The sequence below is a fragment of the Lissotriton vulgaris genome, chromosome 11 (assembly GCF_964263255.1).
Source record: "Lissotriton vulgaris chromosome 11, aLisVul1.2, whole genome shotgun sequence".
Taxonomy (NCBI): Eukaryota; Metazoa; Chordata; class Amphibia; order Caudata; family Salamandridae; genus Lissotriton; species Lissotriton vulgaris.
Genome location: NC_141699.1, coordinates 980,769,187 through 980,782,328, shown reverse-complemented (window position 1 = coordinate 980,782,328; position 13,142 = coordinate 980,769,187). Strand labels below are relative to the sequence as shown.

Here is a 13,142-nt window from a genome sequence, read left to right as displayed (position 1 = left end):
TAAAGGAGGGAGTCAGTCGAAGGGCTGCTCTAACGTCACTCCGTGCCGCGCTGGGATTGGTTAAACCAGCGGGTGTGTAGTGAAGCTGAAATTGTAAGGGAGGGGTGAGTGCCTGAGCGTGAGAACGCGTCTCGCGAAAGGCCGCGCACTCATTGGTCAAGAACTTTTGCAACCTCTGTACTGATTGGTTGTTGCGAAATTGGAGTCGCGCTAGCATTGGAAGCACAAACGAAGTAAAAATTTTCCGCACCGAGCTTATAGATTGTTACGAGCGGTGTATGTGGTACCCTGATTTTCTGCCTGATCCACGAAATCTAGGGTGTCATAAAGAGTTGATGAGCAGAGGCAGACCTCACAACATGTACGGAGGAAAGAGAAAAATGTCATTTGCCAGCAAAATAAAGAATTTCTTCAAAACTGACAAACCCGTACGAACTAGGGAGGGAGTGATCATTCCTCCGCCAGATACTCCCGCCTCTTTCATGATGCTAGAAAAAGGGTATCATACCTGTGTATGGTTAGAGAACTGGGTAAAGTACACTGCGGAGGATGGAGTTTTAGCCTTTCCCATTCATGGTACTTTTAACGGGAGAGTCCTATTTAACCTGAGGACCCGAATGAATGAATTACATCCCAGACCTAGATTAACTCAGTATGAAGCTTTAGAGGAATGGGAAATGGAGGCTCTAGAGCAAGACAGACCCCGGATGGACAAGGGAGTGACCCGATGGTATCCAAAATTGGTAAAGGAAACCAAGGAGCAGAAACTGAAACAGTGGAGACAAAATATGATGGTAGAAGGGTTATTCCCCATGTTCGGAGCTAATGAAATGATGGGAGGGAAGAAATGTACTGAGAAGACCCGACACATGATGCCCCTGGGTGAATCGGAAGATGAATTTTTAGAGGACTTATTTATGAAAGGTCCCCCGCCTTATAATGAAGAAACCAGATCTCAAAGCTTAACTACTCCATTGAGACCTTCAGGAAGAAGAAGTACTAGTGAAGCCGATTCCACAGGGATAGAACAGAGAAGAGCGGGAGGAGAGGGATTTGGTAGACCCGACCCCGTAGTCCCGAATTACAACCCCTTTGGTGAGGAAAGACCAGTTTTGTCAACTCCATCAGCTCCGAATATTTATCCTTCTCTAGTACCCCAAATAATACAGGATCCCCCCATTAATAGGGTGTTACACGAGCAGGAAAGGGAGGCCCTGAGAGGACAGCGAAACGATCTCATACATGCCATAGCTCAGATTAATCCAAATCCTGAAGCCCTGACGATTCCAGTAACCATTGGTCCAGTTTTTCCTCTATATGGGGACAGAATGATTACTCCCAAAACTCCAGTCATAACCCCGATGATGCCCCCGCCCAGAAGGGAACCACTCATTATTGATGACCAAGCAAGTGAATGCGAGTCCATGGTTTCCTTGATGGATCTGCCTAATAAGGAACAGGGAAGTAGTATGTCCCGAACTGGAACTCAGACTAGGAACAAAGACGTACTAATAGAGTCTTCATCAGGGACTCGAAGTGCTAGGGTAGTAACTCCTGAGGAAATAGAGAGATGGACCCGAGAATTAGAAGGAGGAGACTCTCATCCGAAACCTTTAGATATCTGTAAATTAAGAATAGAATTAGAGGAATTGACAGCAGGAAATGTGGGATTAGACCGATTGAATGTCCGGGATGAAGAGGAGTTGTTGTTCATGTGCAAGAATCTCACCCGGAATGCAAAAATATTTTTCGAAAAATTAATGGACACGGCAGCTCGCATGGGAATCGATGTTAGCAGATCCAAAGTACTACAAAAATCCTACAGAGTAGATTTTTCAGACAAAGATTTAGAAAACCTAAATACAGTAGGGAAGAAGATGCAGATTAAGGAACTGATAAACCTAGTACAGAAATGGGGAGATCTAGATAAGTGGAAAGCCAGGTGGGCAAAGAAAAAGGAGGATAGCAAGGAGAGACCACGGACTGCTGAGTACGTCCTACAAGAGGTGGACAAACCAGAAAAATTATGTCCCATGAGAGAAGTCCCAGGGGGAAAATATGTCCATGTCCCTTGGTCCAGACAAGATATAGTGTCATTTACCAATGACTTCCCTAAATTGAGGGAGAAACCGGTTGAGTGGTACCGACAGGTTGAACGCTTCATAAAGGTTCAGAAATGTCTCCTGAAAGACCTGGATGGGTTTTTCGACATTGTAGTACCTGTAGACCTATGGACCGAATGTAAAATTGAAATCGATTGGCCCAATGAGGAGTACGAGAGAGACTCTGTAACTGGAGCTCCCTCACCTGACGTAATGAGAAAATATAACCAAGTCATACAATACCTAAAGAAAAAGGTGCCTGCAAAAGAAACTGATTGGACCCGTATAGATAGAACTACCCAAGAGCGTGATGAATCAGTCCACTCCTTTTATGAAAGGTTACTACAGGTGTTCAAAACTTACAGTGGAATCGATAATGTGGACATGAAGGATATGACCCATTTCAGTTATCGATTCGTGTTAGGATTGAGACCTGAAATATCCCAGTGGATTAGAGATAACAAAATCAGTTGGCAAGGGAAACCCATTGATGATGTTCTCAAATATGCCAAATACTGCGAAGATGAGATCGAGAACAAAAAGAAAGCCCTAAAGGAGAAGGTGATGTGGGCTCAGGTGAAGTTTGCTGAACAACAAGAAAAACAGTTAAGTAAAATGACTAATATTAATAATGCACCAAATCCGAATGCTGGGGGTGGAGGCAGGCCCCGGGTAAAAATGAGTAGAGAAGAGGCTATGGGAAAATTCCCCTGTCACGGATGTGGTCAGATGGGGCATTGGAGAGATAAATGTCCGCACTTGCAGGCTGATAATGCCCCCGTAAATGGTTTAAATCCACAGGTGCAGAAAGAGGGGATCCGAAAGACCCAACAGCAGGTAAATCAACCCCCGTTGCCACGCGCTCCTAGACAAAATTATAGGAATCAGGGTCAACAGAATGAAAGGGTCGAAGTGTGGGAAGGAGAGGATGAAAGAAATGCACCCATTCCACAGTACCTGTTAAATGATACTTTTCTCTGTGATGATCAATACTGACGGGGCCTGAGAGGGGAGGACAAGGAGTGCGTGCTTGGCGCCTCCTTACCGGTAGACCAGACTGGACCATACATTGAAGGAAAGGTTGAAGGGACAGATGTCACCTTTCTGTTGGACACTGGTGCTACCCGTTCCACTGTGAGAACAGCGGACGTTCCTAACCTACCCCTCTCGGGAGAAGCTATCCAAGTAGTGGGAGTTTCAAATCAGATAATCAGTACTCCGGTAACAGAACCTATGGAAATTTCCATAGGAAATTTCAAGGAAATGCACAGATTTGTGGTCTGTGATTCCAGTCCCGTAAACCTATTAGGACGAGATTTGTTGTGCAAAATGCGTTGCACCATCTTTTGCTCACCAAATGGTGTTGAAATTCAGACCCCAGATGAAGATGGCCTATATAAATTGATGTTACTAAGGCCCGACACAGAAATTAAGCCCATGTCCATTGAAAGTCTACCTGAAGAACTCCAATGGAGCGTAATACCTGAAGTTTGGGATTTTACTGGAAAAGATGTAGGCTTAATGGCAAATGTAGACCCAGTTAAAATAGCTATAAAAGCAAATGCTGTATACCCAAATACCAAACAGTATAAAATGAGTGCAGAAGTGAAAGAAGGAGTCGCAAAGGAATTAAACCGATTGCTCAAAGCAAATATCATTCAGGAAGTGATGAGCAGTCCCTGTAATTCACCTATACTTGGAATTAAGAAACCTAGCGGAAAGTATAGGGTAGTGCAGGACCTGCGCAAGGTAAACCAAATTGTAGTACCTTGCTGTCCCATAGTACCAAACCCCGCAGTAATACTGTATCAAATTCCTTGGAATGCGGAATGGTTCACTGTCATTGACCTGTGCCATGCATTCTTTTCCATCCCATTGCATCCAGAAAGCAAATTCCTTTTCAGTTTTGAATTCAACAGCCAGATCTATGTCTGGAATCGTGTCCCCCAGGGGTACACCGAAAGTCCATCGATTTTCAACCAGATTCTAAAGAAATGCCTTGAATCTTTAATACTGCCTAAAGAGTCTGTCCTGGTGCAGTACATAGATGACCTGCTGGTAGCGTCTAGAAGTCAAGACGACTGTGTCACTGATACCATTGCCTTGCTGAATCACCTAGGAAAGGGAGGACATAAGGTTTCACCAGACAAGCTGCAGTTCTGCAAAACCTCAGTAAAATATCTGGGGCACCAGATAGAGAAAGGGATCCGGATTGTCACTACAGAAAGAATTAAAATAATTCGAGAAATGACACTACCAGTAACCCAGAAAGAAGTAAGAATGTTCCTAGGAGTTGTTGGGTACTGCAGACAGTGGATCGTGGGTTTCGCGGCTATAGCTAAACCCTTGATTAACATGACAAAGAAAGGAGCGGAAGACCCAGTTTGTTGGAATGATGAATGCATGACTGCTTGGGTAACATTGCGAAATTGTCTGTGCACAGCTCCTGCATTAGGAATGCCCGACTATTCCAAGAACTTTGAACTGTTCTGTGACATGAGAGACAATTGTGCGCTCTCGGTCTTAACACAGGAACATGGTCTGATTAGACGTCCCGTGGCCTACTTTTCGGCCGCCCTAGATCCAGTGGCTGCTGGATTACCTGGATGTCTGAAAGCAGTAGCCGCTACCTGTACGAGTCTAGAGCAGAGTGAGAACATTGTGATGGGACATCCTGTCACTGTATTTGTTCCACATTCAGTTGTGATCTTACTTACCCGAACCAAGACACAGTATCTCACCCCTAGTCGGCTGACTAAGTATGAGAGGATTCTCATTGGTGCAGAAAATGTAATAATTTCCCGATGTAACATTCTAAACCCTGCAACTCTATTGCCCCTTCCCATTGATGTAGAGGCAGGAGATGAAATTGAACATAGCTGCATAGACTTAACTGAATTTAGCACAAAACCCCGTCCTGATATCAGAGAAGTGGCCTTGGTTGATGAAGACCTCAAAATGTTTGTGGATGGTTCATGTATGAGACATGAGGATGGAGGTTTGAGTGCTGCCTATGCTGTAGTCACTTTGGAAAAGACCCTGGAAGCTTCCTATCTTTGCGAAGTTAAATCTGCTCAAGTAGCGGAGCTCATCGCCCTAACAAGAGCTTGTAAAATTGGGAAAAACAAAAGAGTAACTGTTTATACTGACAGTCAGTACTGTTATGGGGTTGTTCATGACTTCGGCCAGCTATGGTTGCAAAGAGAATTCATGACTTCCTCAGGTTCTCCCATCCGAAATGGGAAACCAGTACAAAACTTACTGGAAGCCATCCAATTGCCCAAAGAATTGGCTGTGGTCAAGTGTGCGGCTCACCGATCTGGAAATGACGAGGTGACAGCCGGAAACAGATATGCTGACCAAATTGCCCAGTACTGCGCCCGACACAAAATGTCCCTCCTAATTAAACTGTGGGGAGGTGGAAGCAGCTGCCAACTGATGTTGTTTGAAAGGTTGGGAACATGGGATGAATTGAGAGAACTACAACAGACGACAGACAGGGAAGAAAGGAACAGGTGGAGGCAGGATGAATGTCGACCAAGGGAAAAGGATGGTGTTGTGGTCCACGTAACTGGTATGCCTGTACTCCCCGAACGACTGGTTACCGCAATGGCCCGGATAATACATGAACCCACACATATTGGGAGGGATGCCATGTGCCGAATGTTTGAAAAGGTGTTCTACAGTCCAAAATTCAGGAGCACAGCAGACAAACTTTGCCAGAGGTGTTTAGTGTGTCAACAATTCAATGCAGGAAAGAAGACAGTAGTGGAGCAAAGTACCATTGGGAGAGCAGAAGGTCCCTTCATTAGGATGCAGGCAGACTTCATAACAATGCCCCTGTGCAAAGGATATAGATATGTCCTGGTCATAGTTTGCTTGTTTTCCCGGTGGGTGGAGGCTTACCCCGCAAAGAAGAATGATGCCCTGACTGTAGCTAAATTATTACTTAGGGAACTGATACCCCGCTTTGGAATTCCAGAGACAATTGAAACAGACCAAGGTGGACATTTTTCAAACGAGGTCCTAAAGGAACTCTGCAGAGCATTTAAAATGGAGCAAAGGCTGCACTGTGCCTATCATCCAGAGGCTTCTGGGATAGTCGAGCAAATAAACGGCACTCTCAAGTCCAGGCTGGCGAAATTGTGTGACTCCACAAAAATGAACTGGATAGAAGCTTTGCCCATGGTGCTGATGAGCTTAAGGAGTATTCCAAACAGAAAGACAGGCCTGAGCCCCCATGAAGTTCTGATGGGAAGAGTGATGCGACAGGCATGGGTACCTGGACACAAACTGCTAAGTATTACTGATGATATGGTGCTAGAATACTGCAGGCAGTTGGGTGACCAAGTGCGTTCTATCTCTCACCAGATTGGAGAGACTGCTGTCGAATGGCCTACAACTCCAGCACACAAACTGAGACCAGGTGATTGGGTGGTGTTAAAGAAACACACCCGGAAGAGTTGCCTTGGACCGAAGTGGGGCAAGCCTCGACAAGTGATCCTTGTCACCACAACTGCTGTGAAGTGTGCTGGTGTACCAAAGTGGATCCATGCAAGTCACACGAAGCGGGTAACCGGAGAAAACGCGACTGAAGCTGAAGGTAGCCCAGCTGAGGAGACTCCAGAAGAGGGTCCGGATCTCGCTGATGGCGAACTGCCGAGCACAAGTCAAGACGTTGAATGGTTTCCTGCCGACGACCAAGTTCTTGATCCAATAAGAACCAGAAAATACTCTTACCTAGGTAGTGAGTGGGACAGTGCAGGTGAGTCAGAACAAGAAGGAAAAGGTCAGATCATCAAAGCCATCATAAAATCTGATCAGGGAATAGGCCAAGTAGGGACAGAACAAGTCATCGACACTCCTCCTGAGACAGAGGAGACTGGAAAGGGACAGATAGTAGTCAAAGCAGAAGTTCATGCGGAAGAAAATCAAGAGATCGAAGAGCATGAACAGGGCCAGTTAGTAATAGACGAACATGTTCAGGAAGAAGAGTACAGTGAATCACTCACAAACCAAGATCACATACAGTCTAAACCTGAACTAGGTCAGCTTAAGGACCAGGCATAAGAAATAGATGAAAGAACTGGAACTAGTCAGACAGGAAGGGAAAAAGACACTGCTGAAGCAATAGTGCGGCCAAGAAGAGAAAACAAAAGAGCTCACGAGGAAGGACAAGTCTCCTCGACCACTAAAAAGATCGAAAAGAAGGGTGAACCCCGGTACATGAAGAAACTAAGGCTAAGAATAAAAACAGTCGAAGAAAAACTAAAGGACCGAAAAAGGGCTGAAAGTGAAGGAAAAGAAGCCCGAGGAAAGTCCATCCGAAAGGGCAGCAGAGTAAAGAAACAGAACAAACTGTATCGGAGCCCTGAATGGACTTATTTGGTGTTGGAAGAAATTGATGAGCCTGAAGCCAGTGGCAAAAGCGACGAAGAGTCCATTGCTGATCGGAGTTCTGACGAAGACCCTCCTTGAGGTGAAGCGAAGTAAAACCTCGGCTGAAAAGAAACAAAGAGGGGTTGAGAAAGCCACCTGTAAGATAAAATGTCTGATTCAAATGTCACTGGAAGGTCCAGATTTAGCTGTTGCAGAACTTGCTGTAAAATATGCATCTGTAATATAGTACTAATGATAGTGATATGGATAGGATTAACAGTGTTTATACCTTTTATGATAAGCAAAGACCCTAACATATATCCTACGGACTCGATGACGCCAGACGCAGAAGTTGTACATACTGAAGAAACACCACGAAGAGTAGAAAGACGTGACAATTCAGTGAGTCTGAGACATACACGACCTGACTTAGAAGCATCAGATGAGGGTGAACTACATTATCACCAAATGAAGAACAGGACACACTTAAATGTTTTCGCTAATCTTTTAGTGCACTATGTAGAAGCTATGGAAATAGAAGATTGCTATGTCTGCATGATGCTACCTACTTCAGTGGCTGAAGGTGTGACATACCACCATTTACCCCTGACCTATGGAATCTCCTGTAGTATTCTAGCTAGCTTGTTCTATAGAAGCACTTTACAGTACTATTACTCAAACACTGACGTTATCTTTTCAGAACTTCCTATTAGAGGGAATCTGAACCTTGTACATACACTTGGTGGAGTGACTCGCTACATGGGGGAATATTTCCTGACTATAGGTGACATAGACTTAAATGAAGCTAGAAAAGCTAACTTGACTTGTTCTTTACATGCACAAGAGAAAATGTTCTTGAAAATGGCAGAGAAGAGAGGGGAAAAGTTTCAGAAAAAGGCAAATGACGAGAAGGACAGAACACCTAGATGGGCAGAAAACATGGATAACACCTCACGAAGCGAAGTTACTCCTGCTCTGTTGCTGGATTTTGAACGGAAAGGGAAACTCTGTCTTCATAGAGAAAAGACTAGTTATTATAACAATGTATTCATTGGTTCCAGCGAGTGTGAACATAATTACAAGGTAATTGGAGGTTGGGGTTTCAAAAATGGGTCAGAACCTGTGTTTCCAGGAATTTATTATATATGTGGAAACAAGGCTTATTTCAAATTGCCGGATCACTGGTATGGAAGCTGCTACTTTGGCATTGTCTTTCCGAAAATATACCATGTGAACAATGCAGCTGGAAGCAATGAGATTACTAATGGCTTAGTGCGTAGCAAACGTGAAGGTGTAGGAGAAATCGTAGGTGATATTTTTAGTGCACTACTACCTGGAATGGGGGTAGTTCTGAATACTCATAGAATCTGCAAATTATCTACAGTAGTGGATCGGTTATCTACTGACACTGCTGCTGGATTCCTGATGATCAATACCGAAATGGTTGCGATCAGATCAATGGTTTTACAGAATCGCCTTGCTCTTGATACCTTATTGGCAAAAGAGGGCGGAGTCTGCAGGATGCTGAGGGCACAACATTGTTGCACTTACATTCCTGATAAAAGCGTCGAAATTAAAAGGTATGTAAGAAATATTACTAATTTGAAAAAAGAACTCAAACCATTAGAGGTTGACAGTGCCTGGAAGAGACTGACTGATGGTCTCTCCTCTGTAGGTAGTTGGTTTTCTAACTTAGGTAGAAGTCTTCTATGGAAAATACTGATGCCAATAGTTGGAATAGGTGTGATTGTTCTGATCATATTCATCTGTTGCAAATGCCAGAAATGCAGAAAATATATAGTGAATAAAAGAGGAAAGCGAAAGGCTGAAGACTTAGAATTAGAAGAATTAAGAAACCAGATATATAAGAAAGCAAAGAACAATCATTCTCACAGAGAGGCGGAGAGAAAGCTCAACAATAAGTTCATCGAGATTGACATGGATGAAATGGAAGAATGAAGTTGGCATCTGTTTTCATGTGTAGTGATGATAGTAAATATCATCAAAGAGGGGATTGATGGAGCAAGGATTCGCACGTAACGCGACTTGCTCTCTTTCATGAACCTCGCCTAAAATCATAACTGTACTAACTCCGATTGTTTGTCATTTTATTTGTATTTCCCCAACACACGGGTGTCCCTAGGAGGCTTGCCTATGTGTTTTTTCCATCATAATCACGCTTGCACATTAATAAAATGGCCGCTTTGCAGAAATCCAGTCTGCGCATGCGTCGGTCATACCCATGTGATGTGACGCACTCGCAATCTGGAGGGAAAAGTTCGCTCATGCGCATTGTTGCTAAAATGGCCGCTTGTCTTTAATCATGCTTCATGCTATCTTAAGCCGCTTTTGTATATGCATCTTTTCTGCACTAACTCTTAATGCTATAAGTATTATAAAATAAGGGATTAAGAGTAGTTGGTCATGGTGTACAGTGTATTCATTTTATTCTGTGTTATTAATTTGTTTTCGCTTACTTTTCATGTACCGCGTAAATGAGGGCCTGGAAGTAGGGATGGGAACCATATTGAAGCTGACGTTACCCCACTCACGTGACCTGAGAACTGGGACGTGCAGCAATGGAACCTGGCCAGTTGGCCATTGAAAATGGGACTGTCCTTTCCAAGCGCACCTTCGCCCTTGAAGACATGCTATTTTTACTCTGAATGTGCAACAATGTTGCAAACCTTTACTTTACTATTGTACTTTCCCACACGTATGCCTGGGAACCCAGATGCTAGGGGGAGGGTAATGTCACGTGAAATACGTAATAGAAATATAGGTGGTGACAAATGTCTTAAACCACCTCCCTTGACCAATCAGAAGATGGGACTTTGTCATTTTGCAACATTTATGGGTGGTCTTGGGGACTTAAAACTGTATAAATAGCTTAGCATAGCTTAGAGAAGTTGTCCGACTTGTCCGAGTAGCAGACCTGTCACTGACCCTACGAACTCTATAGGTGCCTGATACAGAGTGCTGCGGAGCATTCTGCCTGAAACTTTCCACAAACTCCAAGGGGTGGAAATTAGTCCTAAGTGCTAAGCGAAGCACTTTGCTGGGAGATTCGAAAAACCCAATCGGGGTTATTGGCGGATTCCGTGCAGACGAGGGGGTAACGCTGGCGTTGCATCCGAAGCTGTGAGGGGTTGGTCGTGCCTTGGTGAACCCAGTCCTGACCCAGACCTGAGGGGTATCCTGTCCTGACTGTCCATGAGCTGTACCTGCTCACCTTCTGGTATTCCTGAATCCTTGAGGGTCCTTGTCCCGTTCTTTCCCAACTGACCCGTGGCCAGGGTTAGTCCTCATTCTCACTTAGGTAAATATTGGCATAGGTGTCTGTCTATACTATACCCTTAATTTTCCTCTTCTAATTAAAGCAATCTTGCCTGTGATATTCTCCATATCTCCTTTGAATGTAATTTCATGCAATTGATTATTAGTAAATGTTCCACTTTTACCCTTCCTATAGGACATTGTTAAACCCGACTGTTTATCTAGATTGTTCCACTTATTCCCTTTCCCTTAGTATGGTTGCCGTGAAGTTAGTAAAGATAGCATAAGGTTTAGGAATTAGTATAAAATTATAAGGTCACACCTTAGGGCCTCCTCACGTCTTTGCCCTAGTTAAAACATATTAGTTAATATGTTTATTATGATTCATGCCCTATAGTGTTCCCTTTTACTCTATGATACTCACACTTATTCATAGTTACATCCTGGTTCTGATTTTAATCATTGATGTATTGCTTTGCATTTGCCTCCTTGTAACGGCATTTTCATTTTAAACTTATACTATATAAAACCCTTAAAACCATCAAGGTGTCTGTGGTCATTATACATTAAAGCGATATTAAAGGTATTAAATGTGTATAGTAGAATTTCTCCCTTTTAGGAAACCCTTATCACCTGTCCACTGCTAGCTCCTGATCCGTCAGGAGTAATGTGCCTGTGGTAAGTCAGGTACATGAATAGTAAGTGGTGTAAGAGTCACCCAATCGATTACTCATAGGAGCGCGTATTGGAAAATCACCTGGTTCACCCCAGTAAAACGTTATCATTGAAATTGAATAAAACATTTTACACGCCAGGGCCCAGTGCGTGGAAAGAAAATTCGGTGAGCCGGGTGACCTGCGCGCTCTATCATAGGCACCTACCTGGGTTTTTAACCCAGTGGTAAGAGTACTTTGTTACCCATTCCAGGGCGACCAACGTGTTTATTTTGTTGTTAATTCAAGCAACACCTAATTTAAATCAACTCACAATAGCCCCTTAGTAAACTTCAACTTGCAAATGTTGGCAAACAGGAAGTCACTTACCTAAAAACATAGCACTGGAGGGAAGTTGAAACAACCAGGTTCCCGTAGTTTAAAGAGGCCTTGATCACCCTATCGCGGAACTCCAAAAGATCAAGCGCGTCATTTAATACATTGCGTACCTAATGGAAAACCATCTAGAATTAGAATGTATGCTACAAAATAGGATAAACCATCAGGGTGTCATTTTCAAACAGAAAAAAAACCTGATACTGACATTTCATATGAGTAACTTATATGAACAAGTATTTCACATTCGCTTTTACGCAATGCTTCATTTCATCAACTGTTTTAAAACATACTTTTGACATCTTGACACCAGGGCAAGCTTTTAAGAGTTTTTTTTTTAAAGGCAAAAATGTCATATGGCTATGGAGCATAATGCATTCCAAAACTCAGGGTGGGGGGGGGGGGTGGGGGGGGGGGGGGGGGTAAGAAGCAGTGATTCATTCTGCCTCCATGCATAATAATAATAAATCAAGGGGGAATGAATCACGTGTCATGAAATGCCAGGGTCTATGAGTGTTGTACAAAGGCCCTCATTCACTCTAACTGGTTGGTAGCGGTTAATCTTGTTTCTCCGCTTAAATAAATTAGGAGAGTGGTGTCATAACTGGGTCCTTTTCCGCCTGAGTTTCCCATTCTCCAGGCAGTCAACTTTCCTCCTCCTGGAGGGAGACCATCTGGCTCTGTGACGGTCGTGATTATTAGGTGAAAAACCGTGGAAAAAAGTGTGACGTTATAAATACCTTCCCTCCTGTAAATAGTATTTTATTGATCAGGAAGGGTTAAGATTAAAAACAGTGATAGGTGCTCTAGTGGGTGTGTAAGTGGTCCACTGCACCTATACAGTACGGATATCGGTGGTCGACATGTTTCAGTCCTTAACCTCTTCCATGCTGATGACGGCCCCCAGCCGTCATGCATCATGGTGGGCGTGTGCTGATGACGGCTGGGGGCCGTCATGAACCTGCCCACTCTTTAACCCCTTCGCTGGGGCGGCTATTCCGCCGCAGCGCTAAGGGGGGGGGGGGGGGGTCGCGCGGCTGTCCCATGCTTCTGACGGAACCGCTCCGTCGCGGCTCGCGGGTGAGCTGTGCTTGTGACGGAACGGTTCCGTCACGAACCCGCCCATTAATTAGACAGCGCAGGCGCGGAATTCCGTTCCGTCACAAGCACAGCTCACCCGTGGCTTGTGACGGAGCGGTTCCGTCACAAGCACGCAACGGGTTAAAACGGCCGCACAGGCGCAGAATCGCGGCTGCGCCCAAGGGGTTAAATGTCACTATTGATCGGCGGACAGTAGGAAGCTACACAAATGAGGCGCAAATAGAATCTTAGAGAG

At 44.2% G+C, this 13,142-nt stretch overlaps 1 protein-coding gene across 1 annotated transcript in view; it reads right to left on the bottom strand.

The window, feature by feature from the left end:
- The window catches only part of IFT80 (intraflagellar transport 80), a 474,284-nt gene that overhangs the window by 228,271 nt on the left and 232,871 nt on the right, over positions 1-13,142 (bottom strand). Inside the window, exon 10 of the mRNA XM_086944208.1 lies at positions 11,801-11,919. Coding sequence (XP_086800334.1) covers positions 11,801-11,919 — 119 coding nt within the window. The remainder of the gene's footprint in view (positions 1-11,800; positions 11,920-13,142) is intronic.